General features: G+C 39.5%; 1 protein-coding gene across 12 annotated transcripts in view; it reads right to left on the minus strand.

Moving 5' to 3' along the window:
• The window catches only part of Unc79 (unc-79 homolog, NALCN channel complex subunit), a 267146-nt gene that overhangs the window by 75566 nt on the left and 175445 nt on the right, over positions 1-16135 (minus strand). For 10 of the 12 annotated variants that reach the window (XM_058577735.1, XM_058577733.1, XM_058577730.1 and 7 more), the window contains 4 exons: positions 14869-16077; positions 6168-6275; positions 2755-2871; positions 63-146 (listed from right to left, as the gene is read on the minus strand). In XM_058577735.1, coding sequence (XP_058433718.1) covers positions 63-146; positions 2755-2871; positions 6168-6275; positions 14869-16077 — 1518 coding nt within the window. The remainder of the gene's footprint in view (positions 1-62; positions 147-2754; positions 2872-6167; positions 6276-14868; positions 16078-16135) is intronic. The other 2 variants (XM_058577734.1, XM_058577729.1) reach the window with 1 other exon arrangement.

Here is a 16135-nt window from a genome sequence, read left to right on the forward strand (position 1 = left end):
ACTCGGTGATGGACACGTACAGTCTTGCAGCTCTTACAGGCTGAGACTCTGACTCAACCAACCTCTCATTCTCAACGGCTGTCCCTCCAGGTCAGGGTTTAGGCACATTGGCACATTACACTGGCGTTTCCCAGGCTGTATCTGTTCTGTGGATAAATAGAGCATTTCAGTCTTCAGTGTGGTCAGGTGACTACAATTCACAGCACAATGAATATAATCAATAATCTCTTGGGGCCCTTTTTTTGTCATCGCTATTGTAGACTGTTAACATTTAAAGGATACAGCCTAGACTTTAGGGTAGGATTATTTGAGGTTTTGATACAAATTTATCATTCAATTAAATGAAATATACCTGAAAATAGGAGACCACCCAAAACTATCCCAAAAGAGGCCAGATCCCACCATACCTCAAACAAGTGCAAATCCTGTATCTCCTGATATGAAATGAAAGGTCAATGTCACGGCCATGAAAGAAATGTTTTATGCAAACCAATGAATACATAAGTGATAATTTGATGTCATGGCCAGAAAGTTCATACAGAAAACACATGGACCTGGTAGAAGGAAATTATAGGCGTTTGAGGGATGGAGAACAGAAATGAAGGGTGACAGCAGAAATGGAAGACAGGTACCTCAGGAACATTTGTTCACATGAAAGACAAGACAGAGAAGCAAACCATGTAGATGTGTCCTATGGAGCAGAGGCAGGTGCTCTGTGAGCCAGTGGTGAAAGCTAAGGGGAATCGTGTGACCCATGTTTTAGGCTGTCATTCTCTGTACGCCTACATGACAAGATCTGTTCTTGTAAAGATGTGGTTTAGAGTGACATGGCACTCAGCACCGTACTACACATTCATGGGCTCGCTTCTGAGCTTAGACATGGGAAGTACTTTTTACAACACAAATTTTAAAAAAGAAGATTGAGATGAAGCTCTAGTCGCAGATGAAGACAAGAGAACCAACTCGGAGGATAGAAAACGAGCCCAGGAAAACTCAGGTGAAAGAAATTCAGACAGTATGTAAATGGGAGGTATGAAATGAGAAACCAGAGTGACATGAACAAAGTTGAAATCTGGTTAAAAAGTGAGAAATTCAGTTAAATGGGTTATTTAGCATCATGTTGGTTTTTAGATTAAAATTCAGATGAAAATTGAGATCAATTGGCCATTTCATAACTTTACTATGTCAATCAAACTAGGTAATTATAGTCAAAATCTAAAATGGTTAGTATAGGCTGAGCCACTAATTACAAAAAACAATAGCATGGCAAAATAATTTTCAAAGCCCCAAGTCAACCTGGACATCTAATACCTGAGACCTAACCAAACAAAAGTTGGTTCTCATTCCTTACATTGCTTCATCTCAAGAAAGAAACACAGTCCTCTTTGGTCTAGATAGAAAGTATTTACCCCAAACAAATAAACTCTTGAGGCTGGCTATCCAGGGTCTGTCTCCTCACCTCTGCCTGTTTGTATTTGGTTTTTCACTGCTTACTACCACCTATTACTAAATGAAGAGAAAACATTAAGCCTTAAGTTGACCTTACAACCATTCATAGGAATGCAGGCCTGTAATCCCAGCAGCTCGGGAGGCAGAGGCAGGAAGATCTCAAGTTCAAAGGCATCCTCAGCAACTTTAGCGAGGCCCTGAACAACTTAGCGAGACTCTGTCTCAAAATAAAAAAATAAAGAGGGCTGGGAATGTGTCTCAGTGGTTAAGCACATCTGGGTTCAATCCACAGTACCAAACCAAAACAATTCAACCTTATAAAGTCCAGGAGAACTGAAATGATTTATTCCATGTGGAATTGGGTGTGGTGTGTGGAGTTTGGTTATCTAGAAGAGCTCTCTTGTTTTGAAGAATAATGAGGGCAAATAAGATGGCTTACTCATATGCCAGATTTTTGAATTTGTGGACACTGTACTTCCTAATTGTAAGAAAGAATATTAAAATAATCTCTTGTAACTGCAGCCAGGAAGTACTAACCAAGATGCTAAGAGTCCAGGTGCTGGCCTCCAAGCATATCACAATAATAAACCTTTGTATTTTCATATGCATGCATGCTGCAGAGTGCATTCACACATATAATCCTGCAACTCAAATGACCCATTTAATTTATAAAGGAAAAAAAAAGAAGGGTGGGCACTTAAAATAGGATTGCAGCATATTGTTGACTGGAGAAGGTAGTACATATACAGAACGTGGGAACCAAGATTAAAAAATGCAGACAGATCATGTGTAAAGTAGACATGTCTTGAGGCTAGATCCAGTTCCATCTTAGGAACATGAGGGTGAGCAGCTGCAGCCTAGGGACCTTGTGACTAAAATAGGACTCAGATTCCCAAACCAATGGAGATCAGGGAGTCGCTAAGCTAAAATTCTTTATTACTATTATTATTACCATTTATTTAATTGTTGCTACTTTATAAAAAATATTGATAATTTAGTGAATGTGTGTGTGTTTTAATTTGCATCATGAGATCATAGTTCCATTCCCTCCTCAGACTGATAATCTAAGATCTGGAATCAAGGTTTTAAAGGAAAAGAGAATCAGACCAGCTTAGATGAATAAACATGTTACTCTGGAACACTTGGAAAGTTTGCATAGACTTACTAATTACAGTAGTTTTTAAAAATTATTTGAACCAAATAATGTGAGAGAAAATGTATTCCTTAACAAGGGAGCAAAGTGGACACAGAGAAAGTGGCATTAGCTAATCTGAGAGGTAAAACAAGAAGAAAAGGCTGACCCACCAGTGTCCCAGTTGCTGATGTTATGGGGGGCGCTAGACTGATGTTCCAGCTGTCGCTTCATTAACTGGCTCATTGTGAGAACGCCCAGGGATCCCCTTTTCATCTGCCTATACTGAGCTATATGAAGGAAATTAGGAGATGATTACCAGGGGGCATCAATTTCCAAAGCACACAAAGGCTCTACACAACCATATGAGTCCTAATTGAACCTTCATTGGTAGTCATAATTTTTGGTAAATTATATGCTCCTGTCCAAGGGAAAAACTGAGGCATTCTGCTGTTTGAAGTGTCTTTCTTTACTCAGACAATAACAGTACACTTTAGCAATGATCTACTGCCTATAAATATCCCAGTAACAACAAAATGAACTATGATTATTCTCACTTATTTTTTCCCTTATATACTCTGCTATATTCCAAAGAGGAATGAAGGCAGACACTACTACTTTGAATTTATAGCTCAACTGTCTTTAATGGAGCTTGCATGTACACAGTTTTAGTCTGCAATGTGTGTCCCATAAAGTCCCTAACTGTAATGTGTGTATGATGTGTGTGTGCACATATATATGTTGAAGTGGGAAGACATATACCCACCCCAATTTTTAGAGAAAGAAATTGAAGCAAATAGAAACAGTCAGCAACTGAGATGGTCCTAAAACCAGAACATATCAACTCCAAAGTCAATGTTGTTTCCAACCTCTGTAGGAGTTTCTGTTTATTGTTTGAAAAATGTTAATTGAATAATGTTCCACAAATATATTCTAGTACACATTTTTGTTTTAGAAAACAATGATAAAGTTGTTATCATTAAATTAAGAATTGGCAAATATCCCACCAGTGAAATGTCAAGTTACATGCAATTCCAAACAGGAAAACAGCAGAAAGCACTCTGCCAGCAGACTGTGGAGAGGCAGCCTGCTTCCTTCACCCCTCCCTACTCCATGGCACAGTTCCCCCCAGCCCAACAACCAGCCCAGAGTGAAAGACAGAGCATCACCCATGTGGCCTTTTTACATGGCCTCAAACATTGAATATTTGACAACTTGTGGTTTTTCGTGCTTTTATCAGGACAATTTGAGAAAATGAAGTTATAACTTACATGCCCTAGAAATGGATGGTAGAAACCAAGATGACTGTATGGCCCCTGGAAAATCTTGAATGTTATACATAAGTTTCACAGTCATACTGCCAAGGCAGCAATTTGGGTTGAGGTGAAATCAATTATAACATTATTTCTAATGTAATTAGCATGGAGTTTGATTTATGGTGGTCATGTTTAGCTACAAAATAATCAGCTGATAATTGAGCAACAAGCATGTGATGGGATTTCTTGTGTCTTGGAGTCCATATTAACTGAATTCAGGGAATGGACAAATCAACCTAATATTAAACAAGTCTGACTTTGTTGATTTGTAAAATTCACAAATTTTTTGACTCACTTTAAAAGTGCAGCTTTAAAATTTTTTTAAAAGCAGAAATCTTTCAAAAGAGTTAACAAATTTAAAAATTAGAAGTATCTTGCTTACTAAGTCAAATAAGAATTTAAAACCTCTAGTGACTGCAAAATTTCTCCAATTCTCAGTTTGGATTTGTTTTGTGGTGCTGGGGATGGAACTCAGGGCCTCAGACAGTCCAGATGAGTGCTCTCCACTGAGCTCCGACCTCACCTCTGAGTTGCTTTCAAAGGCAGCAGAATTTCTGAGAGTAAAAGCCTTTAATGTCTAAGGCACCTGGCATTATGGCTCCAAGAGCTCACCACCAAGAGTCACAACACACATGCTTTGAATGGCAAGGAGGGGAGATGGAAATTTAATGATATGCTGAGCTAAATCCAAAAAGGCTATGTTCAGTCATGACTTTGGGATCATGATACACATGACTTTGTTCAGTCACAATTTTGGTACATTTACTTTACAATACATTTTGTCAGCACTGAAGTCACAGGGACATAAACATCCTTGCTATCTCAAATTATACCTACTTGGTATTCATTATCTTTTTATTAATGATTCATGTAAATTAGGAAAAGAAAACACATTTTCATGACTCTGGTATGTGGACTTAAAAATTGGCCTTTTATCATGTTATAAAACAGGTATTTATGATAAAAGAAGAACAATTATATTGAGAACTAGCTGTTCTCTTTTGCCACCAAACAGGCAACGTGTCACTTGGAAACTGTCTCAGGATTTATATAATCTCTATCATAGTTGACTTGAAATTACTCTAAGGCAGTGTGGTACACTGAAAAGAACCTGAGCTCTAAAATCTAACAGAGTTGCATCAATTCCTTTCTCTATCACTTAGTAGCTGTATGACTTTAGGTAAGTCACTCAACCTCTTTGAACCTCAATTTCTTAATCTACAGAGTAGGGTCAACAATATGCCATGCAGTGCTAATGGAAGGATTGGTATGAACCATTCAGCATAGTGCCTGGCACATCTGAAGTGTCAAATAAATGGAAGCTATAATTATTCTTATGACTGTAAACTCCTTGAAAACATGGGGTATCTTATGTATTCACCTTTGATCCTCAGTGCCAAGCACAATGCCTGGCACCCAGCAGACTCTTAGTAAATAATTTCTGAATAAATGCATGAATGAATGGATGATGAAGATGATGATGTTCGTACTACCAGTCCAGCATTTATGTTAAGATCATTATCTGGCTTTTCAGGATCATTCATATTTCAAAAGATGGCCAAATGAAAATTAGCTCTTCAGGCAGTGTCCACATGGAACACAGAATTTATTGGCACACGTGACAAATGTTTGCAGAAGTTGCACCTTTGTATCTCTGATTCCTGTTTAGGATTTCCCATGCTAAAGTCTCTTAATTGACTCTGCTAAGTTGGATGGACACCTTGATGAAACATCACTGGAACTCAACAATAGAAGGCAGTTTCAAAGCACTAGCCTCCTATGGATCTTATAAATATCATGCCATCTTTACTTTCAGGGATCATGATCTGGGTTCATGATATATGGCATATTTATTCTATGATCAGCTAGATAAAATTTTGTCACTGATGCAGATGATTCAAATTAAATAAACATGTTGCATAAAATCCTGCCATGAACATTGATTTCCACATGTCATATAACCAATTCCATGCTTTACGTTTAGGCTCATAATAGATAATTTTTATTTTATTGAATGATAAAATTCAGTCATCATTCTTTAACAGATTAGGATTCTTGGTCAATCAATAATTACATGATTAAGCAAACACAGGAGATAGGTACAAAAAGTGGGTTGTGCTACACCTCAGTGTCTCATAAAACATACAACATAGTGCCACCTAGGAGGCTAAAACAATATTTTTTAAAGAGAGAAAACAACCAGATTGCACAATTGGAAATAGTACAGCAGGACTGTGTTCCAAACAATGCACAGGGGGAAGGACTCTTACTTGATATTGAGGAATGACTACTTGTTTCTGGAACATCTGCTTCTAATGTAGGGGCAGATGAAGATTCTCGTGGCATTTCTAAAGTTGAAAGTCCTTTAGTGGAGGGATCTACAAAGGAAAAATAATTTAAAACTCAGGACACTGAAGAAAAGCAAGTTCAAGAGCCTTTTCCATATCCTTTTCACTCTTGTCTATTAAACCCACTCAAATCTTTATGTTCTTTTTGGCTCTAATAATTACCTGAAGGGAATTGCATCCAAACAAGTTTCAGGGCTCTATAGGAGTTGATTCTACATTACCTTCTGCATCTATTGATGTGTCTCTTAGAAATTCATGATAGCATGACCACAAAGCTACAGCTCAGAATTTTTACCATGCACATCTTCAAATGAGGCACTTACCTTTTGTTATGTTTGGACCTGAGGTGTCCCCCCAAAGCTCACATGTGAGACAGTGCAAGAAGGTTCAGAGAGGAGAAGTAATTGAGTTGTAAGAATCTTAACCCAATCAACAATTTAATCCCCTGGTAGGAATTAACTGAGTGGTAATTGAAGTGGTAGGGTGTGGCTGGAGAAGGTTGGAATTGGGTCGTGGTTTGGGGTATATATTTGTATCTGGCAAGTGGAGTCTCTCTCTCTCTCTCTCTCTCTCTCTCTCTCTCTCTCTCTCTCTCTCTCTCCTTCTTTGTCAACATGATATGAGCTGCCTCCCTCCGCCACCCTCTCCCACCATAATATTCAGCCCCCCTCAAGCCCCATGGAATGGAGCCAGCCTTCTATGGACTAAGATCTCTGAAACTGTGAGTCCTCAAATATAAACTCTTCCTCCTCTACAATTGTTCTGGTCAGAACCTTTAGTCACAGCAGTGAAAAATCTGACTAAAACACCTTTCCATGCTGAATTTCTTTTCATCTAATATCTATCTCCATCTTTGTCTGGAAATTTCCTAATCATTATTTATATTTCAATTTACATAGAAATTCCAGCTCCAAGGATACTTCCAAAATCCTATTTATTCCCAAAATGCAAACAAACCCTGGGTCGAGTGACTTCTTAAATAATCACAGAGCACCGTGCCCTTAACTTTTTGCAAACTTAACATACTATAATGTAACTTTCTGTGTACTTGCCCATGAACTTTGGTAAACCAGAAGTAATTTAATAGTACGGACTGTATCTGAAATGGAATAAATACCATTAACTCAGATTTTGTATTTTATTTGTTGAGAAAGAAACTTTTTTTTTTTTTTTTTTTGAGACAGGGTCTCACTAAGTTGCTGAGGTTGGCCTTGAACTTGCAATCCTCCTTCCTCAGCCTCTCAAGTAGCTAGGATTATAGGCAAGAATCACCAGGTAATGCTATTTTCATTTCCTATTTGATATCTAAGGTAAAATATTTTCTGTATATACTATTGTCTTATTAATATCAATATTGGGAAATCAGTTGTCCCATATTATTCTAGATAACTAAAGATTATCCTTTAAAACTTCTTAAAGCTTAATGGTTTGTCATAACAAACCTCCTAAAATTCCTTACACACTCTCTTGCCATCTTCAGTAGCACCAGACGGTGAGCATTCTGCCAGCCTGGAGTGATCATGACAGGTTCCATGGATACACTATGCTGCCAATCAGGGAGACTGACCCTAAATGGTCCAAGTTCTTAAGCTTAAAAATGTTCCATCTCATCATCTGCATGGGATAAGTTGTTTTTTTCTTGACATAGAACAATACACCATACATTCATATATACATACATATAATTTAAGTTTAAGTTTGCTACTTATTAAACTTATTCAACTGTCAGAAAAAAAAAGTAAAATAGATTCCAGGGGAGGGCCTGTGAAAAAAAATTCTAAGTGTTGATTTTGAAACAACTATTTTTGACTCTTACAGGTCTTTCTGAGTAGATACAGTTGCGAGATTAATGACTTCTTGATAACCAAAAAATTACTTGTAAAGTTTCCCAAGCCATCTTGATAAAGCACAAAATAGTTATTAATTTTAAGTTATTTAAGTCATCAAGATACGGAAAGATTGGGTATTATTATCCTCCCCAAGCGACAAGTCACAAACCTGCATAGCTCCCTTTCTCACCCTGATCTGCCTGCATTCCGTGTGTGCAACAGCTATGACACAATAATCCCACCAGGAACGGGGAGTGAAAATGCTTAAAGTTAATTTCTGGGAACTTTTTGAAAGATTAGCAAGACTTTGGGAGTTTTTGTTATGCTTATTAAAATCCTTAATACATCTATAATCTTAAAGAAATGTCATTACTGTAAGACAGTCATTAACAATCAGCAGTGTATCAAGATGTTTCAATCACTTTATAAAACTTTTTATTTGTATACAATTTAAGACAAATACCAGAACAGCTATCCATGTAACATATTTACATTCAATTTTCATAGTGTTGTGCAGAAACTGTGAAGCTCTCCTTTCACGCATCAGATACCTGCCAGCACTCTCCTAGTCACTGGGACACAATCAGCAAACAAACCAGATCACAATCACTGCTATGCAGGGCTCTCACTTTTGTGGGAGAGATAGACAATAATTAATATGTGTAAAAGTGAGTTAATCATTGTATGTTAGAAGATTAATTCTCTGTGGAAGAGAAGTGAGAGAGAGTGAGAGAGTGAGCGTGCAAAGGTCAGGTAGGGGTGGGACACTGCGGTGTCATCCAGGGCAGGGCTCATTGAGAATCCAATGTTTGATCAAAGAATTAAAAGAAGTGAGGATGTGAGTCAAGCTTTGGGCAGCTCCAGGTCGAGGGAACAGCCAAGGCAAAGGAGGAAAGGTGTAGAGAGTGTTCAATAACTGGCAAGAGGCCACAGTGGCAGAGCGAAGCTGTGGAAAGAGCCGGGCACATGCAGTGAGAGCGCTAATGAGGGCGAGGAGCATGTTGGGAATTCCAAGAACTTCAAGAACTTGCGTTTTTACTATGGAAGAAATGGAGGGCCACTGGCAGGTTTTAAGATGAAGAAAAGCATAATCTCAAATTCTACAGGATCACTCTGGCTGTTGTGTTGAGAGGATGTGAAGGCAACCGAAGTAGAAGGTGAGAGACCAGTTAAGAGGCAACAGCACCTAAGCCAGGTAAGAACTACTGGTGGCTCACAGCAGTTAATGTAATAAGGGATAATGTTCTGGATGTTTTGAAGGCAGATCAAGGTTGCCAGATTAAAATAAAGAATTCTCAATTACATTTTAATCTCAGGTGAACTACAGATCACCCTTTAGAGTGAGTACATCCACGCAATATTTGAGAGATGTAGCTCCAGTTCTTCACTCCTCCTTGAATTGATGTCTTTCGCTGTGGGATTCCCAAGTTCTTCCCACTAAAGAGACAGAGTATATGTCCCCTCCGAGTTATAAGAAATAATATTATGTCTGTATGTGACTTGCTTTGGCTAACAAAATTTTTGCAGGTATAGTATGACCAAATGGAAAAGTGCTTGCATAACTGCTTTTGCTCTCCTGTGACTCTGCTATCACCATGAGAATACTCCCAGGCCTCACGATGCCCCACGGAGGTCTGCAAGCATGAGGAGCAGAGCCTGCCCCAGCCCAGGCTGGCTTAGGCAATCCCCAGAAGGCCAGTAGAGTCTCAAACTAAAGAAATGCTTATTGTCACATGCTGCCGATTTTTGTTACACAGTGTTTTTCCAAAAACAGGTAACTGATAGTTGCCTCAGCATACAGACAATATGCAAAGTCTTAGACTAGATAAGAACATCAAGAAAAAGAGTGTCCAGAGAGCAAAGGACCAAAGAAAGAGACCCCAGAGTACTTCCCCATTAGGGAGATAAAGATGGACCAACAAAAGAGATAAGAAGGAGTGACCGCTGAATAAGAAGAAAACCAAGAGAGTAAGGACCCTGTGAGCCAAATGAAATGAGAGCAATGAACCATGTTAAATACTGTTTACATGTCAGAGGAAAGACCTAAGGGTTGACTGCTGGGATTAAAAAGAAGGTCCTTGGTGTCCTTGACAAGTGCATTTTTGGTGGTGGAGTAAGAATGGAAACTTCACTGGAATGATTCTTAGAAAGAACACAATGGGAAAAAATTGAAGATAGTGATAATAGTTGGGAAAATTGGGATCAGGAGGGTTTTTTTAATATATAAAGAGAGATATATAAGATTATTTCTATATGATCAAGTCAAGAATCCCTTAGAAATAAAAAATCTGAGGGAGGAAAAAGAGCAGAGAATTTGGGGGTGCCTATATCTTTGAGTAGGATATAGGAAATATCAAGGAAATGTGCCTTTAGGAACAGCCAGGAAGTCAGGGTGCATAAGTGCAAACACTGGAAGGTAGGAAGTGGTAGGAGGCTGTGAAAATTCCTTCTGATGATGTCAAATAGGAACAGGAAATGAAAATTGAGGGAGAAAAGTAGTTATGAAGTAGTCATTTAGGAGAATGGAGCTGTGAATCAGGAAAATGAAGTGTGTTCGCCAGGTAGCCATAAGGAACCTGCTGACCCTGTACATGAGTAAACTCAAAATAGGTCAAAGACCTAAATATACTTTTTAATTTTGCCACTGTTATAAGAAAAAAAAAAGGAATACAGTTCAACATACAGGTTCAGGCAACGACTTCCTGAATAAGATTGCTTATAGCTCAGGAAACAAGAGAAAAAGATAAATAGATAGATAGATAGATAGATAGGAAGGATGGATGGAGATAGATAGGAAGGATGGATGGCATCAAATTGAAAAGCTTCTGCACTGAAAAGAAAACAGAGTGAAGAGAAAACTGAAAGAATGGAAGAAAATATTTATCAGCTACTCCTCTGACAAAGGACTAATATCCAGAATATATAAAGAACTCAAAAAAACTCAACATATGAAAAAGCAAGCAACCCTATAAATAAAGGGGCAAATTAACTGAACAGACATTGAACTTCTCAAAAGAAGTACAATGAATTATATGAAAAAAATGTTCATCACCTTTAGCACTTGGGGAAATGCAAAGCAAAACTACACTAAGGCCCTGGGGATGTGGCTCAGTGTAGCATACTTATTGGCAGGCATGAACCCCTGGCTTTGATTCCCAGCACCACAAAACAGAAAACAAAAACAAACAAACAAACAAACAAAAACCACACAAAACTACTGAGATTCTATCTCACTGCAGTTAGAATAACAAGCATCAAAACTATAAATCATGGGGCTGAGGTTGTCGCTCAGTGGTAGAGTGCGAGGCACTGGGTTCGATTCTCAGCACCACATAAAAATAAATAAATAAAATAAAGGTATTTTGTCTAACTACAACTAAAAAAAATTTTAAAATTAAACTGGGGAGAATGTGGGGGAAAGAAATACTTAAACACTGTTGGTGGGAGTGTAAATTAGTACATATGCAAATCAGTACAAAGTTTCCTCCAAAAGCCAAAAATAGATCTACTGTATGATCTAGCTATACCATTCCTTAGTATTTATCCAAAACAATTAAATTCAGCACATTTTACAGATACATGCATCCCTGTATTTCTGACAGCACAATTCACAATAGCCAAGTTGTGGAATCAGCCTATGTGTCCACCAACAAATGACTGGATAAAGAAAATATGTTACATAGACACAATGGAGTTTTATTCAGCCATAAAGAAGAATGAAATTATAATTCACAGGAAAAATGGAACTGGAGACTGCAATTTTGAGTGAAATTAAGTCAGACTCAGAAAATTATTGTACGTTTCACTCTCATACATGGAAACTAGAAGGAAAAAACAGGGAGGAAAAAGAGACTCCTTCAAATTAGAAAGGCAGAGGAGGGGAGGGAGGGAGGGAAGGTGCCGGTGAGTGAAATATGTTTCTTCGTATACACAGATGCCATGATGAAACCCACATTCTGCATAATTAATATGTACCAATTTTTTAAAAGGACCCAGTTGAGATTTGTGGCCGTGAATTTAAAATGAGGCCATCCACATTATGTGTTTTTATACAGGCACATTAATCTAATAGGTACAGTAGATGAAGACTCTAATACTGATTCTAATGCTAATCTAATAGGTGCCAGTATATGGAGACTTTGACTTAACATGGGTTGTGTTTGGCCAAGGAAATCTGAAAAAGCAAAAGCCAAAGAGGTATAGGCAAGGAAGGGTTATACTGAGAGACCTGAATTTAAGAGTAGTAAGGAGATATGACATGAAGTAGGGGAGAGGCCAGGAAAGATGGCACAAGACATAGTATTGCCTGGGGGCAGGGGCTAGGAAGTGGTAATCAGAGAACAGGAGACAAAATTTAGATCTTGGAAAGATTGCAGGTATTTGCCTGTGAAATGACCCATGGCAGTAAGTAGTTGAGCTAAAGTGAGGGATTAAAAAAAATGTACACACACACACACACACACACACACACATATCACTGAAAAAGATTGATTCAAGGAACTGAGAAACCAGAGTGTTAGAAGAGGCATCCATACCAATATTAAAATCAACAAGAACCAAGGCAGGAGTGTTTTGGGAGAGAGTAAGAAGAGCCAGGAATCCTATCTGCCAGCAAATGAGAAGACTGAGGGTTAGTAACAAGGTAGCAAGGAAACTGCATTACAGAGTGGTTGGATGATAGGAGATTCAGAGCTGGGGTAGTAGAGGAAGGGAGGAATGGTCTGAAGTGGGTAATTATGGGCAAAGAAGATGCCTAATCCCCAGCCATGCAAAGGCTGTGAGAAAAGCAGTGTCCCCAGGGAAAGTCAGGCGTCCATTAGACTAAGAAGGCCAAGGGAACAATCACAGGAGAGAGAACCTAAAGGTGTTTTGCTCCTAAAGGTCCTTGAATTTCTGAGGACACAAGGGAAGGATTAGGGAGTTGGGATAGAGAAACTTGAAAGAAAAATTAAGAACAGAAAGTGTGCAAGCCTCGGGGAGATGAAGAATGCCCAGAACCCTGATGCTTCTTGTAAGAACTGACACAAAGAGAGAAAGTGCACAGTGAGCTCAGTCCTGAGTTTGAGGCAATGAGCAGCAAGGCTGAGAGCATGGGAGGGTTCCCAGAAGGAGGTGTGGGGCCGCCCTGGCTCCTGCAGAGAGAGACAAGAAAGTCCTGGGAAGCCTAGGCCTCCTCCACTGCCCAGCAGGGTAGGGCAGAAATGTGTATGCTTGTCATTACGATAGCATAATGCATATTATATATATATATATACTTGTCAGATACTTTTCTCTTGTTCTGGTATCAAATAATATAAAATCAATTTCCTCCCTGGGGAAGGATCATACATAAGGATGAAAAAAGAAGGTGACATATGCACAAACATACATATTACAGCCTACATATAGCCTATTGATCAGACACTCATCCTATAGGCCTTGTTGGCTTCTTGGATCCACACCCCATAGACCTCTACAGCTTCTAGGCTAGCACTATTCTCCATTCCTATGTAGCATTTCTTTCTGGTTCCAATAATAAAAGGTGCCCCACTTTCCCTTGAGACCTTCTTAGCTTCTTAAAATTTCTTATCATTAACAGATCTTTTCTTCCCCTACCTGGCTGGAGCATGACCCTTTCCAAATACACTAGTGTTCATTCAACAGACTTTCACAGAGCATCTTTGAGGTACACAGCTCCGTCCTGTGAGCTAGAGAACAGCTAGAAACCTTTCAATATACCTGGGGCAAATAAAGAGCCTGGGCACATTCTCTTATAAGTCACTTTCAGGTGGAACAATGAGAAAGGCAGGAGGATAGAGGATGGCCCTGGCATTGCTTCTGTCTGGCAGTGTGACCTGGGACAAGACACACTACCTCCCCTATGCCTCGGGATCCTCTTGTATAAAATCAGGAACCAGTCTAAAGGAATCCAAGAATTTTACCAGTCTCAAGTCTATGAATATACTGAAGTAATTATTTCTGGCCAATTCCTTTTTTCTGAAGAGTCGTCTCCTCCTCCTCCTCCTCCTCCTCCTCCTCATCATCATCATCATTTAGATCTGAACTAAGAAATGAAGCAGCCTTCCAATCAGCACTGAGATACTATGAAAGACTATGAAAGATACTATGAAAGATACTATGAAATAATAAGATGTACTCTCAGTTTGCCACTTTCTAAAAGTTATCTTCAGTGACTCCAAGAAAACACAAGGAATGCTGCTTAAGGCAGGAAATCTGTGCTGTGCCCTCATCACCATCAAATGATGTCCGTGAATTAGGGCCTAGACTGTAACTGGTAATTTCTGTTTCCTGATAGTAGCACGTGTAATCAGCTGCAGTCCTAATGACTAAAATCAAATTCTTAAATCATTCCATGCACTCTATGCTTTATTTTAGCCCTTCACATTTGTTTGTCCTTTGGACTACATCATAGTTTGCTAAAGTCAAACAGGAAAATTAAAAAAAAAAAAAAGCAAAAGGAGTTTAATCTCTTCTGCTGCTTGGGGAAGACTGAAATTTCGTTTGAAATATCCTGATAGAGATTAATCATTGCCTCTATTGCCAACAGTGGCTAAGAACTGACTACAGAGTTTAGTGACAACAAGCACAGAAACATTTATGGAGCCAGTAGAACCACCTCTGAATCCACCATAATCTGGTAAGCGAGAAGAATTCAGAGTGATTACGAAGCGATTATAATGTCACACTCTGACATTATAAGATTTTGAGTATGATGCACATTCAGTGCCAAAACTCTACCAAGAAGATACACAGACTTGAAGATAAAGGCTGGAAGAAACACAATAGGAGCTTACCTGGATCTTTCTGATCTCCCAATTTGTCTAGAATGTTGAAGGAGATGTCAAGGTACTCTCTCTGGATAGCACTGACAGCAATCTTTCTCTGTTTCCTCTGTCTGGGGACTATCTGAATCTTGAACTCTGATTCCTCAGTTCCATCCTCTTCCATTTTTCTTTCAGGATTCTGTTCTGTATCAGATTCGGCACTGGTATCAGGTTTCTCGTTTTCTGTTGGATTTTCAGCATCTTCAGGAACTTTAAGGAGCACGGTTTTGGGCCCTGAACTTGGCATCTGCCCATGCCTCTCTTCCTCGGTGCTGGGTTCAGGGTTATCATCTGTTGACATCTCAGGGACAGCAAATGACTTCTGAAGGTGGTCTCGTTTTTGTTTGAGTGTCAGTGGGCTGCCACAGGAAAACTCTCGCAGCTCCTCTGCCTGAGATAATTCTTCTGAGTCTGTAGGTTCCTCCAGGGCTATGAGAGCAGGGTCCCTGTTACCTGCTGACTGGTTATTTCCTGAGTCCTTAGAAGAAAAGTCTTTGGAACAGTCCTCCACGCTGACTTGCACAAGAGGAGTTGTGCTCAGGCTGAGGGCAGAGGGGTGGCGAGGGACGGGGGGAGAGGAGGCAGCACCCTTGCCACCAGCCCCCCGGTTCACCATCTCCTCTTCCTCATCACTCTCCACTATTCTGAGAGGTGGAAGAGGCTCAAATACAAGAGAGTCACTGTCAGATGTTGAGAGTATAGAGTGTTTCTCAGGCCCTGAAGTTGAATCAGAGGACAAATCTATCAGATCTAAATCTTCTTTGGGTGCAGGCTTTACTGGAGAGTCAACTTTCACCTCGAACGTCTCCATGCAGTTTAACCTAACTTCCGGTATCACAGGCCTTCGGGGCTCTAGAAAACCTTCCACAGCTGGGTTCTCAGGGATTTCCATAGTGTCTGGCCGTGTAGCAGAGTTCTGCCTCGATCGCGCGTGGTTGTTCTGTCTCTGGGCACTGTGAGCAGCTTGGGCAGGGGGTTTATCTACATCACACCGATCTATGCAAGACTTCCTGCGATGCTCATCTAGTGTGAACAAGAGGGAGTCTGCGTTCCCTATATCAAGAGATTTTTGTTTTAAAGAGCGCAGCTTTTTTTTCTGAATGCTTTCTTCTCTCACACAGTGCAGAATGCTGTCTTGTAATGCACCCGTTTCTCTATATTCGGCCAGTTCTATTTCACCTGATTAAAACAGAAAAAGCTAGTACTATTTTACTTGGAGATTTCACCATTTTTCCCC

The sequence above is a fragment of the Marmota monax genome, unplaced genomic scaffold (genome assembly GCF_021218885.2).
Source record: "Marmota monax isolate L192 unplaced genomic scaffold, Marmota_monax_Labrador192_F-V1.1 WCK01_AAM20220418_F8-fsc00017, whole genome shotgun sequence".
In the NCBI taxonomy this organism is placed as follows: domain Eukaryota; kingdom Metazoa; phylum Chordata; class Mammalia; order Rodentia; family Sciuridae; genus Marmota; species Marmota monax.